At 41.4% G+C, this 26,371-nt stretch overlaps 2 protein-coding genes across 3 annotated transcripts; both read left to right on the plus strand.

Annotated features, from left to right (window-relative positions):
• The first annotated feature begins 10,070 nt into the window (after positions 1-10,070).
• ndufs2 (NADH:ubiquinone oxidoreductase core subunit S2) lies at positions 10,071-20,442 on the plus strand. Its single transcript, XM_084924589.1, has 14 exons — positions 10,071-10,216; positions 13,046-13,149; positions 13,557-13,747; positions 13,902-14,022; positions 15,465-15,577; positions 17,063-17,137; positions 17,301-17,378; positions 17,504-17,589; positions 17,916-18,035; positions 18,881-19,010; positions 19,322-19,417; positions 19,575-19,658; positions 20,065-20,122; positions 20,215-20,442. Exons 1-14 carry the CDS (start codon positions 10,110-10,112, stop codon positions 20,250-20,252), a joined length of 1,401 nt encoding a protein of 466 aa, XP_084780715.1. The 5' UTR covers positions 10,071-10,109; the 3' UTR covers positions 20,253-20,442.
• A 215-nt stretch (positions 20,443-20,657) lies between these two features.
• Positions 20,658-26,286, plus strand: fcer1g (Fc epsilon receptor IgFc epsilon receptor Ig). Of its 2 annotated transcripts, none has more exons than XM_084924593.1 (5): positions 20,658-20,878; positions 23,938-24,029; positions 24,456-24,500; positions 25,293-25,316; positions 25,440-26,286. In XM_084924593.1, the coding sequence occupies exons 1-5, from the start codon at positions 20,812-20,814 to the stop codon at positions 25,491-25,493; spliced, it is 282 nt and encodes a 93-aa protein (XP_084780719.1). In that variant the 5' UTR covers positions 20,658-20,811; the 3' UTR covers positions 25,494-26,286. The 2 variants fall into 2 exon arrangements, with proteins under 2 accessions (XP_084780719.1, XP_084780720.1); XM_084924594.1 differs by lacking the exon at positions 20,658-20,878 and adding an exon at positions 20,895-21,362.
• The last annotated feature ends 85 nt before the right edge of the window (positions 26,287-26,371 follow it).

The raw sequence follows: 26,371 nt of genomic DNA on the forward strand, positions 1-26,371 counted from the left end.
CCTAGTGGGGCGACTATAATCATGATTGAATGAGATGAAATGTTAGCTGGTGGTTAAAGGCATGAATTCCATCAATGTGACATCAGATCGGACGTGCTGGTTTTAGGTGTTGGGCGTGGCTCGACGCGCCGGGGGTGCGAGGGCCCTCATAACGCTGCTTGCAGCTTTAATTATTATTATTATTATTATTATTATTATTATTCAGGTAAAACAAGGGCCTTTTTGAGGGCCTAAACATGCTCAAAAACTCATGAAATTTTGCACACGCGTCAGGTCTGGTGAAAAATTACGTATTTTAATGTCCTGAGACATGGCCAGGGAAAATTGGCTCAGTAGCGCCACCTAGAAAAATCTAAAACGCGAGCCCCCGGTGTGGGTATGACCTACATGTATGAAAATTGGAACACATATCTATCGTTAGCAGACGCATAAAAAAGTCTATTATGGCCATGTCCTAAACCCAACAGGAAGTCCGCCATTTTGGATTGAAGGTGACATTTTGGCTCTGATTTTACCGTTTCCATGCCTTGTACTTTAACGAACTCCTCCTTGGGATTTGGTCCTATAAACTTCAAATTTGGACAGTGCCAACTACACACCTGGGCCATGTTAAATTGCGGAGCTTTTGAGTTTTCACAATATGGTGACGCCGTGGCGCCGCGGCGAATTTCAATGACTCGCCATGAAAATCTTATTGCCTCTCATTCTGTCATACATTGTCCGAGCTGGACCAAAGAGTACACATATGATAAGGCTCCACCCCTGAACATATTTCAACTGCCATATTTGACATCAGGGACAGCGCCACCTAGTGGGAACAGGAAATGTCATGTTTTACACTTTGGGGTACAGTATTGTGATGGGTGACATCTGCAGCCTCAAATTTCTCCAGGAAAGCCTTAAGGAGTTGGTCTTGGGTTACAGTGAAAACTGTGACTTTTCGCGAAAGGGTGTGACCCCAGCAGCATGGCGAACTTTGATGTCTCGCCATGGAGAAACAAATTAGTATAACTCAATGAAATCCAAGCTGATCAGAACCAGACTTTACAGGTATGATGTCAGACCCGCCCTGAACAGATTGATGTGCCCATTGTCGGGAATACGCAGAGCGCCACCTAGTGGCAACAGGAAATGTCATGGCTTTCACTTTGTTGTACTGATTTTCACAGGTTCATCGTGGCCACCTCAAAAGCGGTGAATATCACCATCAGTGCCTCATGATGCTTCAGTGCGAAAATTGTGACTTTAAACTGAACGGCGCACCCTGGTGGGAAGGCGGTTGACCATGAAAAATGAAGTGGCTTTTGAGGGGCTTGGAAAGTGTATATAGGCTTTAAATTTGGTGCACACCTCCAATGTGATGAGGGCTTTTTTGTTATGTGATCATTTTCATTGAATATCCCAAAATGGCTCCACAGCGCCCCCTACAAAATTTCAAAACCACAGCCCCTGCTCTGTGTTTTATGTATGAGTCTGAAACCTGGTAAGCTTATAGGAGATATCAAGATGTACAAAAAAGTCTCTTGGAGCAATATCCCAAATCCAACAGGAAGTCAGCCATTTTAAAATTAATGTGTAATTTTGGCGGCATTTTCCCCTCTTTTCAGGCACCGTACTTTGACGAACTCCTCCAAGGGATTTCATCAGATTGATGCGATCTCCAGTGCGTGGAATCTAAAGACCTTTGTGATGTTAAATTGCGAAGCTTTTTACATTCAGGGAAACGGGGTGGTCATGGCGGCACGTAGAGTTTCAATCACTCGCCAAAAAGAAGTAATCTGCTGTCACTCAAAAACACAATGTTCAATCTCTCCCAAAGGTCATAGACGTGATGAGACTCGAGCTCGGAAATGTTTGTTATGCCATTTGTCATTAATGGTTAGAGCGCCACCTAGTGGGACGACTAACTAATCATGATTGAACGAGATGAAATGTTAGCTGGTGGTTAAATGCATGAATTCCATCAATGTGACATCAGATCGGACGTGCTGGTTTCAGGTGTTGGGCGTGGCACGACACGCCAGGGTGCGAGGGCCCTCATAACGCTGCTTGCAGCTTTAATTAGGGCCCGAGCACTGACAGTGCGAAGGCCCTATTGTATCTGCTCTGTTTATTATTATTATTATTATTATTATTATTATTATTATTATTATTATTTCGGCAAATGAATCGGCCTTTTGAGGGCCTAAACATGCTCAAAAACTCATGAAATTTTGCACACGCGTCAGGTCTGGTGAAAATTTACGTATTTTAATGTTCTCAGACATGGCCAGGGAAAATTGGCTCAGTAGCGCCACCTAGAAAAATGAAAAACGCGAGCCCCCGGTATGGGTATGACCTACATGTTTGAAAGTCGGTACACATATATAACGTTCAGAGTCGAACAAAAAAGTCTATTATGGCCATGTCCTAAACCCAACAGGAAGTCCGCCATTTTGGATTGAAGGTGACATTTTGGCTCTGATTTTACCGTTTCCATGCCTTGTACTTTAACGAACTCCTCCTTGGGATTTGGTCCTATAAACTTCAAATTTGGACAGTGCCAACTACACACCTGGGCCATGTTAAATTGCGGAGCTTTTGAGTTTTCACAATACGGTGACGCCGTGGCGCCGCGGCGAATTTCGATGACTCGCCATGAAAATCTTATTGCCTCTCATTCTGTCATACATTGTCCGATCTGGACCAAAGAGTACACATATGATAAGGCTCCACCCCTGAACACATTTCAACTGCCATATTTGACATCAGGGACAGCGCCACCTAGTGGGAACAGGAAATGTCATGTTTTACACTTTGGGGTACAGTATTGTGATGGGTGACATCTGCAGCCTCAAATTTCTCCAGGAAAGCCTTAAGGAGTTGGTCTTGGGTTACAGTGAAAACTGTGACTTTTCGCGAAAGGGTGTGACCGCAGCAGCATGGCGAACTTTCATGTCTCGCCATGGAGAAACAAATTAGTATAACTCAATGAAATCCAAGCTGATCAGAACCAGACTTTACAGGTATGATGTCAGACCCGCCCTGAACAGATTGATGTGCCCATTGTCAGGAATACGCAGAGCGCCACCTAGTGGCAACAGGGAATGTCATGGCTTTCACTTTGTTGTACTGATTTTCACAGGTTCATCGTGGCCACCTCAAAAGCGGTGAATATCACCATCAGTGCCTCATGAAGCTTCAGTGTGAAAATTGTGACTTTAAACTGAACGGCGCACCCTGGTGGGAAGGCGGTTGACCATGAAAAATGAAGTGGCTTTTGAGGGGCTTGGAAAGTTTATAGAGGCTTTACATTTGGCACACACCTCCAATGTGATGAACGCTTTGTTGTTATGTAACCATTTTCCTTGAATAGCGCAAAATGGCTCCACAGCGCCCCCTACAAAATTTCAAAACATCAGCCCCTGCTCTGTGTTTTATCTATGAGTCTGAAACCTGGTAAGCTTATAGGAGATATCAAGATGTACAAAAAAGTCTCTTGGAGCAATATCCCAAATCCAACAGGAAGTCAGCCATTTTAAAATGAATGTGTAATTTTGGCGACATTTTCCCCTCTTTTCAGGCACCGTACTTTGACGAACTCCTCCAAGGGATTTCATCAGATTGATGCGATCTCCAGTGTGTGGCATCTAAAGACCTTTGTGATGTTAAATTGCGAAGCTTTTTACATTCAGGGAAACGGGGTGGTCATGGCGGCACGTGGTTTCAGTCACTCGCCAAAAAGCAGTAATCTGCTGTCACTCAAAAACACAATGTTCAATCTCTCCCAAAGGTCATAGGCGTGATGAGACTCGAGCTCGGAAATGTTTGTTATGCCATTTGTCATTAATGGTTAGAGCGCCACCTAGTGGGACGACTAACTAATCATGATTGAACGAGGTGAAATGCTAGCTGGTGGTTAAATGCATGAATTCCATCAATGTGACATCAGATCGGACGTGCTGGTTTCAGGTGTTGGGCGTGGCTCGACACGCCGGGGGTGCGAGGGCCCTCATAACGCTGCTTGCAGCTTTAATTATTATTATTATTATTCAGGTAAAACAAGGGCCTTTTTGAGGGCCTAAACATGCTCAAAAACTCATGAAATTTTGCACACGCGTCAGGTCTGGTGAAAAATTACGTATTTTAATGTCCTCAGACATGGCCAGGGAAAATTGGCTCAGTAGCGCCACCTAGGAAAATCTAAAACGCGAGCCCCCGGTGTGGGTATGACCTACATGTATGAAAATTGGAACACATATCTATTGTTAGTAGACGCACAAAAAAGTCCATTATGGCCATGTCCTAAACACAACAGGAAGTCCGCCATTTTGGATTGAAGGTGACATTTTGGCTCTGATTTTACCATTTCCATGCCTTGTACTTTAACGAACTCCTCCTTGGGATTTGGTCCTATAAACTCCAAATTTGGACAGTGCCAACTAAACACCTGGGCCATCTTAAATTGCGGAGCTTTTGAGTTTTCACAATACCGTGAGGCCGTGGCGCCACGGCGAATTTCGATGACTCGCCATGAAAATCTTATTGCCTCTCATTCCGTCATACATTGTCCGAGCTGGACCAAAGAACACACATATGATAAGACTCCACCCCTGAACATATTTCAACTGCCATATTTGACATCAGGGACAGCGCCACCTAGTGGGAACAGGAAATGTCATGTTTTACACTTTGGGGTACAGTATTGTGATGGGTGACATCTGCAGCCTCAAATTTCTCCAGGAAAGCCTTAAGGAGTTGGTCTTGGGTTACAGTGAAAACTGTGAGTTTTCGCGAAAGGGTGTGACCCCAGCAGCATGGCGAACTTTGATGTCTCGCCATGGAGAAACAAATTAGTATAACTCAATGAAATCCAAGCTGATCAGAACCAGACTTTACAGGTATGATGTCAGACCCGCCCTGAACAGATTGATGTGCCCATTGTCGGGAATACGCAGAGCGCCACCTAGTGGCAACAGGAAATGTCATGTCTTTCACTTTGTTGTACTGATTTTCACAGGTTCATTGTGGACACCTCAAAAGCGGTGAATATTAACATGGGTCCCTCGTGATGCTTCAGTGCGAAAATTGTGACTTTAAACTGAACGGCGCACCCTGGTGGCAGCGCAGTTCACCATGAAAGATGAAGTGGTGTTTGAGGGGCTTGGAAAGTTTATAGAGGCTTTAAATTTGGCACACACCTCCAATGTGATGAACGCTTTGTTGTTATGTAACCATTTTCCTTGAATAGCGCAAAATGGCTCCACAGCGCCCCCTACAAAATTTCAAAACCACAGCCCTTGCTCTGTGTTTTATCTATGAGTCTGAAACCTGGTAAGCTTATAGGAGATATCAAGATGTACAAAAAAGTCTCTTGGAGCAATATCCCAAATCCAACAGGAAGTCAGCCATTTTAAAATGAATGTGTAATTTTTGCGACATTTTCCCCTCTTTTCAGGCACCGTACTTTGACGAACTCCTCCAAGGGATTTCATCAGATTGATGCGATCTCCAGTGTGTGGCATCTAAAGACCTTTGTGATGTTAAATTGCGAAGCTTTTTACATTCAGGGAAACGGGGTGGTCATGGCGGCACGTGGTTTCAGTCACTCGCCAAAAAGCAGTAATCTGCTGTCACTCAAAAACACAATGTTCAATCTCTCCCAAAGGTCATAGGCATGATGAGACTCGAGCTCGGAAATGTTTGTTATGCCATTTGTCATTAATGGTTAGAGCGCCACCTAGTGGGACGACTAACTAATCATGGTTGAACGAGGTGAAATGTTAGCTGGTGGTTAAATGCATGAATTCCATCAATGTGACATCAGATCGGACGTGCTGGTTTCAGGTGTTGGGCGTGGCTCGACACGCCGGGGGTGCGAGGGCCCTCATAACGCTGCTTGCAGCTTTAATTATTATTATTATTATTATTTAGGTAAAACAAGGGCCATTTTGAGGGCCTAAACATGCTCAAAAACTCATGAAATTTTGCACACATGCCAGGTCTGGTGAAAAATTACGTATTTTAATGGTTTTACATATGAGCACTGGGAAATGGCTCTAGAGCGCCACCTATGCCTTGTTAAATGCAGCCCTACGACCACATCGTTTGAGCTACATGTATGAAATTTTGCACACATGTGTATCATGCCAAGACGAACAAAAAAGTCTGTGGGCCCATTGACGCAAACCCAACAGGAAGTCCGCCATTTGGACGTGAAGGTGACATTTTGGCTCTAATTTTGCCATTTCCATGCCTCGAACTTTTTCGAACTCCTCCTTGGGATTTGATCATACAAGCTTCATCTTTGGTCAGTGTCAACTACACACCTGGGCCATGTTAAATTGCGGAGCTTTTGAGTTTTCACAATACCGTGAGGCCGTGGCGCCACGGCGAATTTTGATGACTCGCCATGAAAATCTTATTGCCTCTCATTCTGTCATACATTGTCCGATCTGGACCAAAGAGCACACATATGATAAGGCTCCACCCCTGAACATATTTCAACTGCCATATTTGACATAAGGGACAGCGCCACCTAGTGGGAACAGGAAATGTCATGTTTTACACTTTGGGATACAGTATTGTGATGGGTGACATCTGCAGCCTCAAATTTCTCCAGGAAAGCCTTAAGGAGTTGGTCTTGGGTTACAGTGAAAACTGTGAGTTTTCGCGAAAGGGTGTGACCCCAGCAGCATGGTGAACTTTGATGTCTCGCCATGAAGAAACAAATTAGTATAACTCAATGAAATCCAGTCTGATCAGTACCAGACTTTACAGGCATGATGTCAGACCCGCCCTGAACAGATTGATGTGCCCATTGTCAGGAATACGCAGAGCGCCACCTAGTGGGAACAGGAAATGTCATGTCTTACACTTTGTTGTACTGATTTTCACAGGTTCATCGTGGACACCTCAAAAGCGGTGAATATCACCGTCTGTCCCTCATGATGCTTCAGTGAGAAAATTTTGACTTTAAACTGAACGGCGCACCCTGGTGGCAGCGCTGTTCACCATGAACAATGAAGTGGCTTTTGAGGGGCTTGGAAAGTTTAAAAAGCCTTGAAATTTGGCGCACACCTCCAATGTGCTAAAGGCTTTGTTGTTATGTGATCATTTTCATTGAATAGCGCAAAATAGCTCCACAGCGCCCCCTACAAAATTTCAAAACATCAGCCCCAGCTCTGTGTTTTATTTATGAGTCTGAAACCTGGTAAACTTATACAAGATATCAAGATCTACAAAAAAGTCTCTTGGAGCAATATCCCAAATCCAACAGGAAGTCAGCCATTTTAAAATTAATGTGTAATTTTGGCGACATTTTCCCCTCTTTTCAGGCACCGTACTTTGACGAACTCCTCCAAGAGATTTCATCACATTGACGCGATCTCCTGTATGTGGCATCTAAAGACCTTTGTTATGTTAAATTGCGAAGCTTTTTACGTTCAGGGAAATGGCGTGGTCATGGCGGCACGTGGAGTTTCAATCACTCGCCAAAAAGCAGTAATCTGCTGTCACTCAAAAACACAATGTTCAATCTCTCGCAAAGGTCGTAGGCGTAATGAGACTCGAGCTCGGAAATGTTTGTTATGCCATTTGTCATTAATGGTTAGAGCGCCACCTAGTGGGGCGACTATAATCATGATTGAATGAGATGAAATGTTAGCTGGTGGTTAAAGGCATGAATTCCATCAATGTGACATCAGATCGGACGTGCTGATTTTAGGTGTTGGGCGTGGCTCGACGCGCCGGGGGTGCGAGGGCCCTCATAACGCTGCTTGCAGCTTTAATTATTATTATTATTATTATTCAGGTAAAACAAGGGCCTTTTTGAGGGCCTAAACATGCTCAAAAACTCATGAAATTTTGCACACGCGTCAGGTCTGGTGAAAAATTACGTATTTTAATGTCCTCAGACATGACCAGGGAAAATTGGCTCAGTAGCGCCACCTAGAAAAATCTAAAACGCGAGCCCCCGGTGTGGGTATGACCTACATGTATGAAAATTGAAACACATATCTATCGTTAGTAGACGCACAAAAAAGTCTATTATGGCCATGTTCTAAACAAAACAGGAAGTCCGCCATTTTGGATTAAATGTCACATTTGGGCTCTGATTTTACCATTTCCACGCCTTGTACTTTCGCGAACTCCTCCTTGGGAGTTGATCATACAAGCTTCATATTTGGTCAGTGTCAACTACACACCTGGGCCATGTTAAATTGCGGAGCTTTTGAGTTTTTGTAATACGGTGAGGCCGTGGCGCCACGGCGAATTTCAATGACTCGCCATGAAAATCTCATTGTCTCTTATTTTGTCATACATTTTCTAACCTTGACCAAAGTGAACACATATGATAAGGCTCCACCCCTGAACATATTTCAACTGCCATATTTGACATCAGGGACAGCGCCACCTAGTGGGAACAGGAAATGTCATGTTTTAAACTTTGGGGTACAGTATTGTGATGGATGACATCTGCAGCCTCAAATTTCTCCAGGAAAGCCTTAAGGAGTTGGTCTTGGGTTACAGTGAAAACTGTGACTTTTCGCAAAAGGGTGTGACCCCAGCAGAATGGCGAACTTTGATGTCTCGCCATGGAGAAACAAATAAGTATAACTCAATGAAATCCAGTCTGATCAGAACCAGACTTTACAGGCGTGATTTCAGACCCGCCCTGAACAGATTGATGTGCCCATTGTCAGGAATACGCACAGCGCCACCTAGTGGCAACAGGAAATGTCATGGGTTTAATTTTGTTGTACTGATTTTCACAGGTTCATCGTGGCCACCTCAAAAGCGGTGAATATCACCATCAGTCCTTCATGATGCTTCCGTGCGAAAATTGTGACTTTAAACTGAACGGCGCACCCTGGTGGCAACGCGGTTTACCATGAACAATGAAGTAGCTTTTGAGGGGCTTGGAAAGTTTAAAAAGTCTTGAAATTTGGCCCACACCTTCAATGTGATGAAGGCTTTGTTGTTATGTGATCACTTTCCTTGAATAGCGCAAAATGGCTCCACAGCCTCCCCTACAAAATTTCAAAACATCAGCCCCTGCTCTGTGTTTTATGAGTCTGAAACCTGGTAAGCTTATAGAAGATATCAAGATGTACAAAAAAGTCTCTTGGAGCAATATCCCAAATCCAACAGGAAGTCAGCCATTTTAAAATGAATGTGTAATTTTGGCGACATTTTCCCCTCTTTTCAGGCCTCGTACTTTGACGAACTCCTCTAAGGGATTTCATCAGATTGACGCGATCTCCAGTGTGTGGAATATGAAAACCTTTGTGATGTTAAATTGCGAAGCTTTTTACGTTCAGGGAAACGGCGTGGTCATGGCGGCACGTGGAGTTTCAATCACTTGCCAAAAAGCAGTAATCTGCTGTCACTCAAAAACACAATGTTCAATCTCTCCCAAAGGTCGTAGGCATGATGAGACTCGAGCTCGGAAATGTTTGTTATGCCATTTGTCAGTAATGGTTAGAGCGCCACCTAGTGGGACGACTAACTAATCATGATTGAATAAGATGAAATGTTAGCTGGTGGTTAAATGCATGAATTCCATCAATGTGACATCAGATCGGACGTGCTGGTTTCAGGTGTTGGGCGTGGCTCGACGCGCCGGGGGTGCGAGGGCCCTCATAACGCTGCTTGCAGCTTTAATTATTATTAATGTTTTGTTTTCCTTTTGATTTGCTTTGTTTGTTTGTCTTGTTTTTCTGTTTTTGTACTATTTTAACATGTTCAAAATAAAGATACAGTACAATACAAATTAACCACTTGCATGTAGACAGTGAGAGGAAGCCAGAGTACCTGGGAGAACATGACAAATCCACTTAAAAGACCTCAGTTTGGATTCAAACCGAGGACTGGGCATGTAGATGATCCAAGAAGTGGAATTATTGATGTAAAAATGTAAGTTATGATATTAAATTGTTACTTTCATTTAATAAAAGATATTTATAATATATATATAATAATAATTCTTTATATTTTTAAATCTTCGTAGACATAAAAATAGAAAACAATGAATTGAACGAGCTTTACCGACAGGTGGCAGACACGACACCACGACTACAGAAGAGGAAACTTCTACGTCACTGGCCGGAGGTTGTCTAACAGCCAAGATGGCGGCCACAATGTTGAGGTCGCTTGGCAAACTCGGACGTCCTTCAACAAAATTGTTATTATGCCATAATGTGCTGAGCCCTGGCTGTGCGCTGCTGCAGAACAGGTATGATAGCAAAAAGACAAACCGTGACTCCACGAGTTATCTTTGTCCTCATGACGGTCTTCGCTTAGCTCCTCACAGATATGCATGCCGAGAGGCTCATGCTAGCAAAACGCTACATAATCCGGCTTTGCTTCTATAAAACATAGCAGGGCTCGCCCTGTGCAGTTTAGTACTATGAAACTAAATGGAAAACACATTTATTGGCTGCTTGGCTATAACGAGTGCCCTCAGCAGCTCGTTTAGAGGATAGGTTAGCATCTCCCACTGTCGGGTTAACTGGAGATCTGCTGTCAGCATGTGTCAGTGTTTACTACATCGGTGTTTCATGGTCAGTGAGGTCAAAATGGTTTTAACGCATAGACAGAAAATTAAAGGTTTTGGCACAAGGATGAAAATAAATAGATAATTTGGATGATTTTGGAGGTGTAGTACGCTATGTTTAACTCAGCTCAGGGCTTCAGAAGGTCTCTGAACCAAATTCAGGGGGACATAAACCTGTAACTAGCATTATGCAATGCTAGTTACTGACATATTTATGCCTCTGTATATTTGCAATATTCAGCATTAATACGTGCTATTTTATTACCGTGGCTGTATGTTACAGGACTCATGCAGTGCTGTCAAAAACATGTACATGCTTACTGCTTCTATAGGAGTTAGGAGGGCACAGAGCAGCCAGATGGTGCTAATCAAATGCATTTGAATAACTGATCCGCAAATGTTACCACCTGCTGTTTGCTAGTTTTAGAGCACGCAGGTGTGTCTTAATACAACGCCACATTCTTTCCAGGGGTGGAAGTCCCAACGAATGCAATCCATGGTCAGGCTGTGCAGTGCTCAGAGGAACTGGAAAATCCCAAGAGCTCCATCTTAGACTGTACAGGCCTGAGTTAGCATGTTAAGTGTTTAAATTCATGACAGTTCCCAGAGAAAAAGTTTGCAAAGTTGCTTCTGAAACCCCCCACAAGATTTAATTATCATTTAATAATAGTATGTAAGTTCACGCACAAATCAGTGATTTGCTGAATGACATCACTTACAGTTTTGGGATTGTCCCACATATTCTGGAGGATCTGTGTTTTTTTTTTTTTTTTTCTCATTGCATTTCACGTTTCAGACTGTCACGGGCTCCTTGTCCTCCACCTGTCTTCCATCTTTCCTTGTAGTTTGATAGTCCTTTTTTCATGTCAAGATTGATCCTCAGACTTTTTCATTTGAGCCACACTGAGTGTCTCAGGGGGACTGTTGTTGCTCTCATGCAAAGTCTTTGGAAAGCTGTACCTTTTCTGGCTTCCTCTTCGTACAGTTGTTTCAGTGTCTTCAGTTGGACTTTTTCCTGCTTTCTTACCAGATTAGAAGTGAAGGCTTCTTTCTTGCATTATTACCACTTTTTCCACTTACCTGGAGCTCAGCGTATTTCCCTATGTAGACATGGGGCCTTGGCAGTATGCAGAGTGCACAAGCCTGCTGGTTCAGAGTGATTCTGATTTACTTACATACACACAATGGCAAGACCAAAATAGGCCGGTGCACACATTTCATAAACCTGATGGTAGTTTTGAGTGTGCGCTTGTTTTTGCATGAGATAAGAGTGTTTCCATACATACTTATCTGCCTTCACAAACATATGAAATTCATCTGTAGGATTTAATATTATGTCTGCACAGAATTTCAGCTGTAACAGGTTCAGTTCATCTGGGAAGGCTTTCCGCAAGGTTTAGGAGTGTGTTTATGGGAATTTTTGATCATTTTTTCATAAATACATTTGTGAGGTCATGCACTGATGTTGAACGAGAAGGCTTGGGTTTCAGTCTCTCCTTTAGTTCATCCCAAAGATGTTCTATCGGGTTGAGGTCAGGATTCTATCCAGGCCAGTCAAGTTCATCCACACCAAACTCACTCATCCTTGTCTTTATGGACCTTGCTTTGTGCATTGGTGCACAGTCATGTTGGAACAGAAAGGGGAAATCCCCAAACTGTTCCCACAAAGTTTGGAGCAGGAAATTGTCCAAAATGTCTTGATATGTTGAAACATTAAGAATTTCTTTCACTGGAACTAAGGGGCCGAGCCCAACTCCTGAAAAACAACTCAACACCATAATCCACCTTCCACCAAACTGTACACTTGGCACAGTGCAGTCACACAAGTACCGTTCTCCGGTCAAGCACCAAACCCAGACTCATCCATCAGAGTGACAGAAGTGTGATTGGTCACTCCAGAGAACACGTCTCCACTGCTCTAGTTTCCAGGGATGGAGAGCTTTATACCACGCAATGCAGCTGCTCGACGATAAAAACCGATTCCATGAAGGTCTTTACGCACTGTTCTTTAGCTAATCCGAAGCCCATTGAAGTATGGAGGTCTGTAGAGATTCGCCAAACCTCAACCTCATTGAAACACTGTCGGGAGATCTTAGGAGAGCCTGCAGACCTCAATGATCTGAAGCCACATTGTAAAAAGAAAACTTGGCCAAAATTCCTCTACAATGACATGAGAGACTGATAAAGTGATGCACAAAACAATTACTCGACCTAAGTTCTGCAAAAGGTGGCCTTCCAAACTACTGAATCATTGACATATTTTGTTTTTCATGAAGAAGACTTTCCATCTCTGCATGTTTCCTTAATGAGCTACCTCTAACAATCAGTCCTCAGGTTGGCAGGCTCAGTTCCAAATAACATCTGATAATGAGGTTAAGGCTTTAAGCAGCACGCAGGTAGCCTGAGGCACCACCCTTTTGTACTGCAGGATCGTGTTAGCACTGATAAAGGTCGCCACCCAGCCTCATACCTACATCGCGTTAAAAATAACCTTGCTGTGTTTCACAGGCAGAAACAATGGCAGCCAGATGTGGAGTGGACGGAGCAGTTCGCTGGTGCAGTCATGTACCCCACTGCTGTTAATGAGAAGTGGACACCGCCCCCATGGAATGGTAAAGACTGCTGTTCACTAACATCTACTCGTTTCAAATATTACTTTTTTCTTTTAATTGTAACTGAAAGGGAAAATAATGAGCTGCCAAGACTGCGGGAGAGTTGAACACAGTCCAAGTCTAAATGTATCATGTCAGACTTTGGCAGAGACAGAACGGTAAAACTTTTGACGTTTTTCCACTTTTGTCCTCTGTGTTTTCTGTCTGCCAGCCTTCATTAAGATGGGAGGCAGGTATTCAGTGTCTGACTTACGCGTTTCTATTTCCACAGTGCAGTTGATTTAAGATGTGCTCATAGTTTGGGCAGCTTGTTCCGCATTATGGTTATTTGTTTGATGAAAACAAATGCGCTGGTCTGTCAGACTGGTCAAACTTTAGTTTGCTGTTTTATGCTCTTTGTTTTTCAGACAAAGATCCTCCTGCAGAGAAGGAGGTGTCCAACCTGACGATTAACTTCGGCCCTCAGCATCCTGCAGCTCACGGTGTGCTGCGTCTTGTGTTGGAGCTCAGCGGGGAGTCTGTCAAGAAATGTGACCCACACATTGGCCTGCTGCATCGTGGCACAGAAAAGCTAATCGAGTATAAGACATACCTGCAGGTACTGAACAATGGGATGACTTAAGTGGTCTTTGTACTCGCCAACTTCCAGCCATTATATACCTGTTAAATTATTTTGTATGCATGTAAGTGTAGTGGCAGTTTGTATTATTTTTGTAACCATCCTCATTTAAATAAAACACGTTCTGCTGCAGGCTCTGCCCTACTTTGACCGCCTGGACTATGTTTCCATGATGTGTAATGAGCAAGCCTACTCTCTGGCTGTGGAGAAGCTGCTCAACATCCAGGCCCCACCCCGTGCACAGTGGATCAGAGGTACTGAGCATAAGTGGTCAAATATGAAAACTCCTGAAGAAAAAATATTTTAAAAAACATTATTCTGGAAGTCTTATTTAACCACTATTAATGCCAAATTTGCATTTGATAAATTATTACAATGTAGTTTGCACTTATGTACTCATATCTACATTTTTTTAATCTTTAGTTTGTATATTTAGCTGAAGGAAACTGTTTTTTTTTTTTTTTTCTATTTTCTGACAGACTTAATAGTCTGTCAGAAAATAGAAAAAAATACAAATAAAAATGCAATAAATATAAATATAGCAAGGGGCAGGGATAGTGGGTAAAGTGGTCGGAAGGTTGGGGGTTCGAATCCACTAAACGGCTACTCCGAGGTACTCCTGAGCAAGGTACCGTCCCTACACACTGCTCCCCAGGCGCTGGATTGGTGGCTGCCCACTGCTTCACTGAGTGAATGGGTTAAATGCAGAGGAGTAATTTCCCTATGGGGATTAATAAAGTATACATTACATTATTGTTATTACTGTAAGATGAATCTATTTAATGTTGTGCACTTTCATGGTACTTGCTCAGCATTGTTTTCTCTGGAAGTGTAAGACCTTCACTGGGCAAAAAAAACTTTTAAAGCTTGATTTCATGAGCATTTAACAAACGTTTACATTTTTTTGAGTTTCCAACAGCAGTTTTCTTTGTCTGGTATGTTTGTTTTTGACCCTTTGCTTTAAGATGCAGTTAAAAATGACACACTAGGGGGCGCTAACTAAACATAAGCGCTGCTACTGTCTTCTATTGGTCCATTACAAAGTTCACAGCATAAGCTGCACGGAGATGTTGTCATGCTCAGTGTATTTCTGTGCCACAGACATGTGCCTCTCACCTTTAGCCTTGTACGGAACAAATGAGGTTTCTGGTAGAGATCAGGCAGCCACAATTGCACAACGTACATGAACTTGAAGATCTGAAAAGACTACATTTTCCAATGTGGAGAGTAACTATCTGGTTGGTTGCTTGGATTCTTCCTCAACAGGAAACAATGAGAACCAAGGATCAGAGTCGTAGTTTTGTTTCAAAGAGGATCACTTTAAAGTCGTGTCTGGCAACAAAAAGCATCAACTACTGTGTTGACTGTTGAGTTGTGTACCTGTCTTTAATGTTTAGGCTCTATTTGTGAAGAGTTAACTTGACATATGAGCTATCTAGAGCTAACAGACCATCTGTTCTAGCACTCAGTTAGTGCTCCTGGAGCTTTTTTTTATCTGATTGAATTCATTGTTTGACCAAGTAATCACCAATCTAATTTCAAGAAGCATTGAAGTGGTTAAGTAGATTTTTTTTTTAAATTTTATTTTACGTGGACGCTAACAGAACATGTTGAACTCAAAGTAAAGTAAAACTTCACCAGTGAGCAGCTGGAACCTGTTTCCAGTTTGTTGAGCTCTGTTCTGTGTCGTTTGTAGTGCTGTATGGAGAGTTGACTCGCATCCTGAACCACATCATGGCCATCACCACACATGCTCTCGACATTGGCGCCATGACTCCCTTCTTTTGGATGTTCGAGGAGCGAGAGAAGGTAACGGAACAACAATCACAAGGTGTACTGTGGTTCTAATCTGGGGATTGTTCTAGTTTTTTGAGTCCAGCCTGCTCCCAAAATCGCTGTATCTTTGATTCATAAACAGTAGCTATGTTCTCATCAGTTAGTGGCACAGTGACCTCCAGCTCTTCAGGTGTTTACTCAACAATATCCTGTGTATGAGTCAGGATGTGGGCCACGTCTGACTTCACATTTTCACTGAGTCACTGAAAGTGTCCCAAAAATGACAGGACTGTAAAATGAGTCAACCGTTTGAGTCTGAATCTTCTGCTGGCGATACAATGTGATGATCTGAAGAGAATCCTGGTTTACGGCATCCAGCGTAGCATGAAATGAGGAGTTTGTGGCTCCACTGTGATGTTACTTAATTCCAGGTTGCTTTGATAGTGAGATTCGGGTTGTCTGTGTTTTTAGGTCAGAGTGTTACTTATCTTCTTTTTGACAATACCCCACAGATTCACTAAGGGGTTTTCAGCCAAGTTACCAGCCAATCAAACACAGTAGTAAGTGGTCATCAAAGGATTTGGTGTTAGTGAAATGAAAACTGCATCATCATAAATCCTGACAACAGGTGGAATACGCAGTCCTCCAAAATCTACGGCTACACTGTTGCATAAAGTACTAATAATACTAATATGCTGATAAAACAATGGTACCCCGAATAATCAAAGTCTAGAAACTTCACACTGAACTTCAAATATCTTGCATTCGGTGTCTGTTGACTAGACACTTGATTGCAGTGGCACGAGCCTCAGTCTACTCATTGAGAGTCTCAGTTGTCTCTCCCAAGAACCCCTCAGTTTTTGAATCAACTTCTTTTGAGAATCCTCTCAACGCTGCAGTCATCCCTGTTGCACACACAGCATTCTGTGAACAGCCACCATCATCCGCAGTGACCTTCTGTGGCTTAGCCTCCTGTTAAATGGTGCTTTCTGGACAGTTGTCAAGTCAGCAGCATTCGCCATCGTTGTGTTTATGTGTACTGAACTTGACTGAGCAGCACACAGTATTTATACTATATGAAAAGTAACTGACTTAAATTCAAAGTGAAATATTCTAATAATTTGGTTATTGAGTCATAGACAGAAAATGATAGAAACATTGATGTTTCAGTGAATTGTGTTAGAATACATTACATTTTCACTTTGCTAAATAATGGATAGTTATCACATTGCCACTGCTAGAAAGAGTTTTTTCAGGCTTAATAAAATTCTAAACACATTAGGTTGGTTTGATTGTAACAGCATTCATCAGTGAAATGATAACCGCGATCGACTGGTACATACAATTGTAGCTTTTCTTTTAAAATAGGCCGTCTAATCCAGCGTATGTATGTGTTGCAACAGAGCAGTTTGAGTTTTGCCACTAATCCTGAAACTGTGACACTACTGTACATGGAAATGTGTGGGGTTTTTTTCTTTTTCTTTTCTCTTTAAGTCTTTAATTCTTGTCTCCTCTCAGATGTTTGAGTTTTATGAGCGAGTGTCTGGAGCAAGGATGCACGCTGCATACGTCAGGCCTGGTGGCGTACATCAGGTAGGAGAAGAATTCATTACATTTTTATAACTAGAAAGTTCAACACTTCTCTAAACATGCTTTTTAAAATCTATCTATAGATACATATAGATTATATAGATAGATAGATGAGAGATGAAATCTAAAGATCAGTATAATATTGATGCATTTGAATATGTTTCAGGATTTGCCCCTTGGCCTGATGGATGACATCTATGAGTGGTGTAAGAATTTCTCCATTCGGATTGATGAAGTTGAAGAGGTGAATGACTCCATGTTCTCCTCAATTCTCCACAAGCTCTCAGTGAGCTCAAGCACGATGGGCGTGTGGAGCTTGTGGATGCAGTAAATTTAAAGTGACATTCATGTTGGATTTCCTTCATGCAGATGCTGACCAACAATCGTATCTGGAAGAATCGCACTGTGGACATCGGAGTGGTTTCTGCTGAGGAGGCCCTCAACTACGGTTTCAGGTAACCCATAAATGAAAGTTCACTGACATATTAGAAATTAAGTTACACTGATGACAATGATGGCTTCACTTGCACAGTAGTCAGCTGTTATAAATGCAGATACCAATATATCAGCATTCTAAATGAATAAACAAACCCTCCTAAAGGGAAGTGACACTGCTGTGTCAGGGGCAACGCGTGTTTTCAGTCTTAATAATGGTGCAATCTGCCACAAACTTATGAAATCAGTTTGCATAATTCATTTAAATACTCTCCTTCTGGAAGCTGCTAGAAATACATGTTTTTGTAAACCTTGAAATGCATCACTCTGCTTTTCCCACCACCAGTGGAGTCATGTTACGAGGGTCTGGAATCAAGTGGGACCTGAGGAAGTCTCAGCCATATGACAAGTACGATGAAGTGGAATTTGACGTTCCGATTGGAAGCAATGGAGACTGCTATGACAGGTAAGACTCCTCCAAACAAACAGCCCGAGTCTTCTCTATAGCAGCCCGGGTATGAGCACGCCAGAAGAATATTTGGTCTCTTTATTATATATATTCTTCTACTGTCTCTTATTATTGAGCAGTTTAGTCTTTTTGAAATGAAATACTTGTGATTTATGTGAGTTTATCTGTTTCTTTTTTACAAAAGGCTGCATATAGAACCAGGTCTTACCACTCGGCAGCTGCCATGGCGCATATCTCTGTTTCTGATCAAAGCAACACGATGTAAATTTAGCAGTAAATATGTCACCCAGTTTAAAACTCAGACGTTGAGCCTAGCAACAGAAAACTTCAGAGACATTATTGGCCAACTGTGTTTAAAAGGAATCCTGGTTTACGTGCCTACACGGTGAGAGCTTGATGCTCCTGGTTTTCATGAATGCAGCATAAATAATCAGAATGAGTCGTCACTCACAGACGGCAGAAGTTGGCGACCTCGTTTGTCCACAGAGTTTGACCTATTTTCTGATCACCCTCTTGGAGTGACTAAACATGTGGCTGCGTACAAAGCACATTGTGGTTCACCAGTCTCACTGGCACGAGTGGAACACATCCACTTCTGTTTTAATCAGTCAAAATGGCCCTGGGAACTATTTTTTTCTCCTTCAGGTCGATTTCCTGTACTATACTATACTGTTGTACTGTAGTTGTGTAATGCACTCTGAGCATGATGATGCCAGACTGAGCTGCTAACGTCTGCCCTCCACCTTCTCTGCAGAGCGTTTGAGGTGTATATCGTGTAGTGGTGTAGAGCAACATCAGTCCTGTGGTTTACTGCTACTTGTGTGTGTATGTGTGCGGCTCAGGTATCTGTGCAGAGTGGAGGAGATGAGGCAGTCCCTGAGGATCATGCACCAGGCGATGAACAAGATGCCAGAGGGCGAGATAAAGGTGGATGATGCCAAAGTGGCTCCGCCTAAGAGGTCTGAGATGAAGGTGTGTTGAGTAGAGAGCTTTCCTCTTTTGCATTCACTGTGCAGCCTGCAGGCTATTTACGTACTTCTCTGTATTTCATCACTCGTGTGTTATTTCAATTTCTTGAAATAACACACGAGTTATTTCGTGTCCTTTTTCAGAGTTAGGACAGTTTTATTGTAAAATTCAATTAAATTTGGCTGCACTTAAGGCTGGAAACCACCTGTACTTCCCCTCACTGTTGTAATGTTAACATTCCCTCAATATACACTGATGCTCTTTTCTTTTTATGCTTTTTTTCCCCCCCACAAACTTATGTGTTATTTTGCTAGATGTCCATGGAGTCTCTGATTCACCACTTTAAACTATACACAGAGGGCTACCAGGTCCCCCCAGGGGCCACATACACAGCTGTAGAGGCACCTAAGGTGAGAGCACTCAGTGTAGTGTAGAGCATAAGGACAAATTGTGCAGTCATCAAAGTGTACGACTAAGGCTTTTTGAGTCTTAATTAGATGGGACTTTGTTGTGGTGTAATATGCTTATTGGAGTGTGTGTGTGTGTGTGCGTGTGTGTGGCTTGCAGGGAGAGTTTGGTGTATATATGGTTTCAGACGGCTCCAGCAGACCCTATCGCTGCAAGATCAAAGCCCCTGGATTCGCTCACTTGGTGCGTACTTAAAAATTTCACACGACACTGTGAAATATTAAATACTCCCACCATCAATTATTCAGCTCATTTAATGGCTTGTCCTCTAGGCTACTTTGAGTTCATTAACTATATTTTATTAAGCGTTATGGAGCAGTTGTTTTTTGTTTTTTGTCCAAAGCTCTCCTCAGCTTCCTTCCTGTTCGTCTTAGCTCATGGGTAAACGAGCTAATGCAGTTGAACGTCGTCATTAGAATTTGGGTTTACAAGGCTAAAAATGTGTTTAAAGTTGCATAAACACACTAATTGAGTCGTTACTGTGATAACTTGAGGCTATAATCTCATGAATTAAGACAACTTTTGTGCTCTCGTGCATACTGGAAGCTTCACTTGCACTAAATGTTACTTCATGTTTGCTTCTTTCTAGGCCGGTCTGGATAAAATGGCCAAAGGACACATGTTGGCAGATGTGGTGGCCATCATTGGTGAGAATGTCACAATAACTTAAATACTTGCAGACATGCAGAAGGGAGCGTGCAAACGGAGCTGCTTCACATCGAGTGTTATCTTCTTGCAGGTACGCAGGACATAGTGTTTGGAGAGGTGGACCGTTAAAGCGATACTCTTAATGTGTCGCTTCCCCAGCGAGGACTCTCTCTCTCTGTCACACGACTATCTTGTCAGACGGGCTCTCTTCCTGTTCTCTTTTCACTGTAGTGAGCTTTTTGACAGGCGGCTTCGTTTATCACCATTCATGTACAATGCCCAAATCAACCTAATAAATATTTTATGTCTGAACAGTAAACGCATCTGTTTTCTTTGTCCCACTGCAATAAGTTGACATCTTAAGGCTTCGTAAAGTCTAAAACACCCTCTTTTTTTTCTTTTTTTCTTTCCACGCTCTTGTGCCACCTGAAAACAAATAAAGTATTAAAGATGACAGCAGACACCGACGCCTGAGTGAAGTCTTTCCTCTTGGTTGGTGTTAACAGGGGGAGTGGTCTGATGAGATCTGAGACAAATGGACTTAGAGCTCAGACCACAACTTCCCCTCTGAGCTGTAAAGCTGGGTATGCAGTAGTCGAAGTCTTTAGCGGAAAAAAAAAAACGCACCAAGCAGTCGTGTTTGCTCGCTGTTCAAGGAGCTGATTATCCGTGTCGAGCCTGTGTTATCATGGCTGGGTGGTGCAGGAACCAAATGCTGGTGGCCATTCCTCTGTGGATGTGTTTTGGGAGAGCTGGTGAGTTGACACAAATACTGGAACGCTTGTTTTTATATCACCAGATTTAATGTCCAGAGATCTCGCGCTTTGTTTCAGTTTCCGAGAAAAATGAACAGTTTTTAGGGTACGACCAGCTGAACGGAGGTGTAAAGTTAATCAGGATGAACATGATGTGTTTTCATTATGTGGTTAACTAGATTCAACACTGCTGTTCAATTAAACAGCATTTTTTTTTTAACTACACTATCCTGTTTACCGAAAGTTAGAGAACACTGAGGTTTTCTGACATTTGGCCTTATTCCGCTCAGTGTAGGCAGCAGATGTATTTACCACATTTTAGTTCCTGTGAGAAGAGAAACTGACCCTGCTGAGTTTGTTGCTTGTGGCAAGGGGTGTGGATGCTGGTCTATATGGCCAGTAGCAGCTTCTGCATTTGTTCAGCCACTTCTGCGTATGTAACAAATTCAGCTCCCTCCAAATATGGTAAACGTGTCTCTGATGGGTATGTGCAAAAATTTTCTTTTTTTTTCTGTTAAGTAAAAGAGAAATAAAATCACACTGTTGTTCAGTTTTTAATCAAATACAACCAACAGTTAATGGGATCAAATAAACACATTTTTACAGGCTAAGCTGAAACACGTACAGGTTGTCGGCCCCTAAATCGGCCATTAATTTTGCAGACGGAAATGCGTCTGGTGAAGTTGCTGTGAGATCATTCTGGGATATTTTTTTTTGAATTTTTAATGGTTGTCAAATGTCGGTTTGTCTTTATGCAAGTGTGGATTATGAGATTTATTTATTTATTTTTTAAAGAAAAAAGATATTTTATTTATTTAAACATAAGTGAGAAGGTAGCAGGGAACAGTTTCGTACTTTTATCCCTAAACATTTGCAGTTTTCATTTTTTTTGTCTCAAAAAACTGAACAGATTAACCGTGTAAGAGACATTTGCACCTTAAATAATGTGACCTTGGTTCCATCTGAGCGGCCTACAGCTAGTCAACAACTTGTATAAAATTCTTAAAGAAAAAAAAATCTCTTCATGTTTCCTGAGTACCCCGCAGTTCTAATGCAAAAAGGTAAAAGGGTCTCAGTAATTTCCCTTTTTTATTTTGAATTGCTGTGCTCACTGCTGATGCCCCCATAATCAGAACTACCTATTAGAACTACGAGCACCTTGTTGTTCTAATGCAAAAAGAAGAAAAGGAAAAGGGTCTCAGTCATTTTTATTTTTATTTTGAAATCCTATTCTCACTGCTGATGCCCCAGAAGTCAGGAAAGAAAAAAGTGTCACTACATCACTATCAAACCAATAGCCGTCAGGCGACTTACATTTCTTAAGAACCCAACACTGCTTATGAAAAACCAAAGATGCCAAGAAAAAGTAAAGATAAACCGCAACATTTTAAGATCACATGCAAAAGTAATGGATACACCTGAGAGCAAGCATGTCTGTTACACGTGTGGCAGAAATTTAGTGGTGGTCCAACTTTACATCACACTGTTTGGAAGCGAGTCTCTGTGTGCACAGCCGTCATGTGATCAGAGATTTTAGAGAAGTGAATTTATGAGAAGAGCGAAACAAAGGAAGGAACAGACCAAAATGACGTTAGCTGTCTGGGGAAATTCACAATGAAGACATCATCCTTTCATCCAACTGCAAATAACTGTGTACACATCAAAGTTTTAAAGGCCATAATATACTTTCAGTGTCCGGAGATTTAAATGAGGCCTTAATAAGAAAAGCCATTATTAAAAGTTAATTATAAACCATTCAGACTTTGTGACGAATTCTTCCTATGATCTCATCTTTTCCATCTGAATTTAGCAAATTTGAGGAAATCCAACCCTCCGTGCTTTGACTGGCCAATAGCTGTTTTTGGAGTCATAAGAAAAAACTTATCTTTTCATCTACCCAATCTAAAGTTACACGGGATCTTTGTAATCACGTAAGTTTTAGTTCCTTGAAAAACAAAGTAGCTGTCAAAAAAAAGAGAAACTAGTACAAAAACTGAATTATTTGGGCAATAATTATCTACAATTCTAAAAAACACTTATTTTAAAAAAGGTCAATTTCTTGAATTTCTTATATCCAGAACAGTTTTAGATTTATCAACACTTTTATAGATTATAAATGACTGAATATGACACGATCGTGTAATATTGAAATTACACACAACCTTCAAAGTACTGTAATGTAAGACCAATGCTTTTTAAGGCCGTTTGTTGCATCTTCTATAGTCAGTCAGATGTTTGTGATGTCAAAATATGACCCAGTCCTTTTGTTTGTTTGTCGACACTTTGCTTGTAATTTCTGCAAGATAAAAGAAGTTTTTAAATGATCATAGAGTTAAAACTATCTGTTGAGTACTGTTCGGTGCTTCCATTATGTGGTAAACGTGCAGCGAGAAGAGCCTGTTGAATATTGTAGCGTAGGTTCTTATTCACATATTTGAAGTTTTCCTCCCATGCTGTTTGTTAGTCACACTTCTTTTAGTAGACGATCAACTGAGAGCACAGATAACAACATTAAGGACTTTTGTTGTATCTTCTATAGTCAGTCAGACAGATGTTGGTCATTGAAAGATACGACCCAGTCCTTCTAGTTATTTGTAGACAGTTTGCTTGTAATTTTTGCAATATGAAAGGTTTTTGAATGATTATAGAGTTAAAACTATCTGTTGAGTACTGTGTAGTGCATATTTGAAGTTTTCCTCCCATGCTGTTTGTTAATCACAGTAGTCGATCAACTGAGAGCACAGATAAGACACAACATTAAAAAAGGCAACATACCCCATATCTTATGCTATTTGAATGGTATTTATGGATACATTTAAACATGTTACATGTTGCAGACTGACCGACAGACAGCATTCTGCAGTTGCACAGAACTTGGTTTCTGATTTCTCACGTCATGGCTGCCATCGCTGTTTCTCAGTCTAAAGTGGTGGCAGCGCCATTACCCAACAAAACCGTGTTATCGCTGATATAAGTGATATATCAATGATATATAATCATTTTAAATGAATATATGATCTAATCTAATCTGCTAACGATATTCCCTTGTGTTTTCTCAGCGGCTCTTGCTGAGCCCCAGATCTGTTATATCCTGGATGGCATCCTGTTTCTGTACGGCATTATCCTGACAGCTCTCTACTGCAAAGTCAAGGTTTGCATACGATATAAATGTATATGTCTTTGTAGAAGCCTGCATCCACACTAATATACAGTTTTCATAAAAGTTGTATCCAAGAAAGTTGAAATGTATCTACAGTAGGCTATCATCAGCAAAGTAAAGCACACAAACTCTTAAGATGGTTATAAAAATATTCTCTTGACTGTGGTACTTCTACATGCTGACAGTGATGATTTTAGATTTAAACTATTTTTGCAGCACAAGTACTTGGTCATTATCTTACTGCACTGCACTTCCTTTATTTGTGACAAACGAAAGAAGATATATCTAAAGCGTGTGTAATGTTGCTAACTCTAAAGTGACAACAGGAAATGCACGTATAGCTTACCATAGCTTTAGGGTTATACTAAAACGTTACTGTAGTTTTTCTTTAATGTTCCCTAACTTTGCCTTCTACAGATCTCCAATGCTAAAGAGGCCGCTGGGAAAGGAAAGCCGAAGGGGGTGAGAATGGATGCAGACACACAAGTGCATACCTTACTGACACAGGCACAAAGAAGCAACACACTGTCTAAACTGCAGACAGCAGCAACACACCACAGCACAAAAGCAGCGTTTCGGTAAACAACCAGAAGGCAGAACTTCACCAGAGACAAAGATGAGCTCATTGGCCATGTCAAACCTCAGTGGACAAACCCTGAGGTCTGAAAATGGAGCAGAAACTGAAGGATGAAGCTGCCACACCATAGCCGCATACAACCACATCTACTTAGTTTATGACATATTTAATCCAAATCTCTATTAAGGACTTACTACTCAGCTTACTTTCGAGCTCGTGTAGACATCTGTCGCTCTGGGAAGGTTTAGAAAATGAACAGGGTGTCACTTGGAGCCAAAGAATCTGGTTTTAGCTATGTGGACATTTAACATTTACATGAAGCCAAGACAGTTTTATAAATATCCGTAGTTCTAAATTTAATCCACAAGCAGCAGCTTCAGTGACAGTTTTTTTCTTTCTGTCAAAAATCTGACTTGCACAGGATACAGAGATAGATAGTGTTCTTTTTCTCATGAGAACTGGTGTGCTGCTTTACCCCCTCTTTAAGTCTATTAATTTCCTATTGCTAGCCACAAACTCTGCACCGCCTAAGCCACTCATGTGTTGCTTACTGGCTTCTATTTTTTTTCTCAGATCTCTAACTAGTTACTAAGAACCAAAAAAACCCCATCATTACAATGTCCAATTTCTTTAATTTGTACTGTATCTGACATTTTTCTCTCCTCTTTCCTTGTCAGAATGTTGAAGAGGGCATATATACGGTGAGTTGTTGTGCTATCAACATGTCAAAGAGAAGAAAACCAGCAGATAGTTGAATGCTGGATTATTATTATAATTATATTTAATGAATTATGGACTAAAATTCTCCTCATCCTCCCCCTCAGGGTCTCACTCCTCATGCAACGGACACATATGAAACAATCGGCATGAAGAAGTGATATGACGAATGACTTCTTTCTCTCTTTGTAATTAAATGTTGCACATCATACTCAGCTTAGGTCCTCAAGAATGTATGAGATTTTGTACATCACGGGTTATTTCCCTTTTGCTTTTAGAGATTCTAGAGGAAGTTTGGAAGGAGTCACAAACAGGGAAGTTGAGGCCAGAAAGGGGAGATTGCGAGAAATGCTTTTTCCTTGTTGCATGACATACTTTCATTGCTCGTATATTTAACATTAACACAAACTCAGTTTGACAGCGGTAAAGCTTCAGAGATATTTTATATTGTAATACCCAGTAACTGAAAAAAGAGTGATTTTTGCTTGATATTTTATATATATATAAATATATACTCTTTTTTTATATAGACAAGCTGTACTGTCCATCTCGCTTCCTCTTTTTCTTCTTTTTTTTTTGCTGCCCGTTTGTGTGAACATGAGAAATAGTGTGTTTTAGTTTTAGCCTCCCAAGTTCTGCTATTCAAAAAACAAGAAAACAACAACAACAAAAAAAACAGAAGAAGAAGACATGACTGTTTTAAAAAATGCCGCAGTTTAAGATGTTGAATCGTTGTTGAGGAGTACAGAAAAACATAATCGTGCTTCTCTTTAATGAGCACTGTTTCCTGTACACCACAGGATGGCAGCGATGCTGTCTTTGGTCCTCACCTGTGTGCTATCGAAAAAAAATCATGCATGTTATTTTGTAAGTAAACTTCTGCCTGTAGACGCCTTAAAACTGTCACATGTACATACACACCAAACCTATTAAAAGTTTTATGTTAACATTAAATGTTGTGTCTCCAAGAAGCCTCCAACCTTGTGATTTAAAACCCCAAATTAATAAAACAAAACATTACTATACTATACTAATAATG

The sequence above is a fragment of the Perissodus microlepis genome, chromosome 3 (assembly GCF_051167445.1).
Source record: "Perissodus microlepis isolate ML-2025 ecotype Zambia chromosome 3, ASM5116744v1, whole genome shotgun sequence".
NCBI classification, from domain to species: Eukaryota; Metazoa; Chordata; class Actinopteri; order Cichliformes; family Cichlidae; genus Perissodus; species Perissodus microlepis.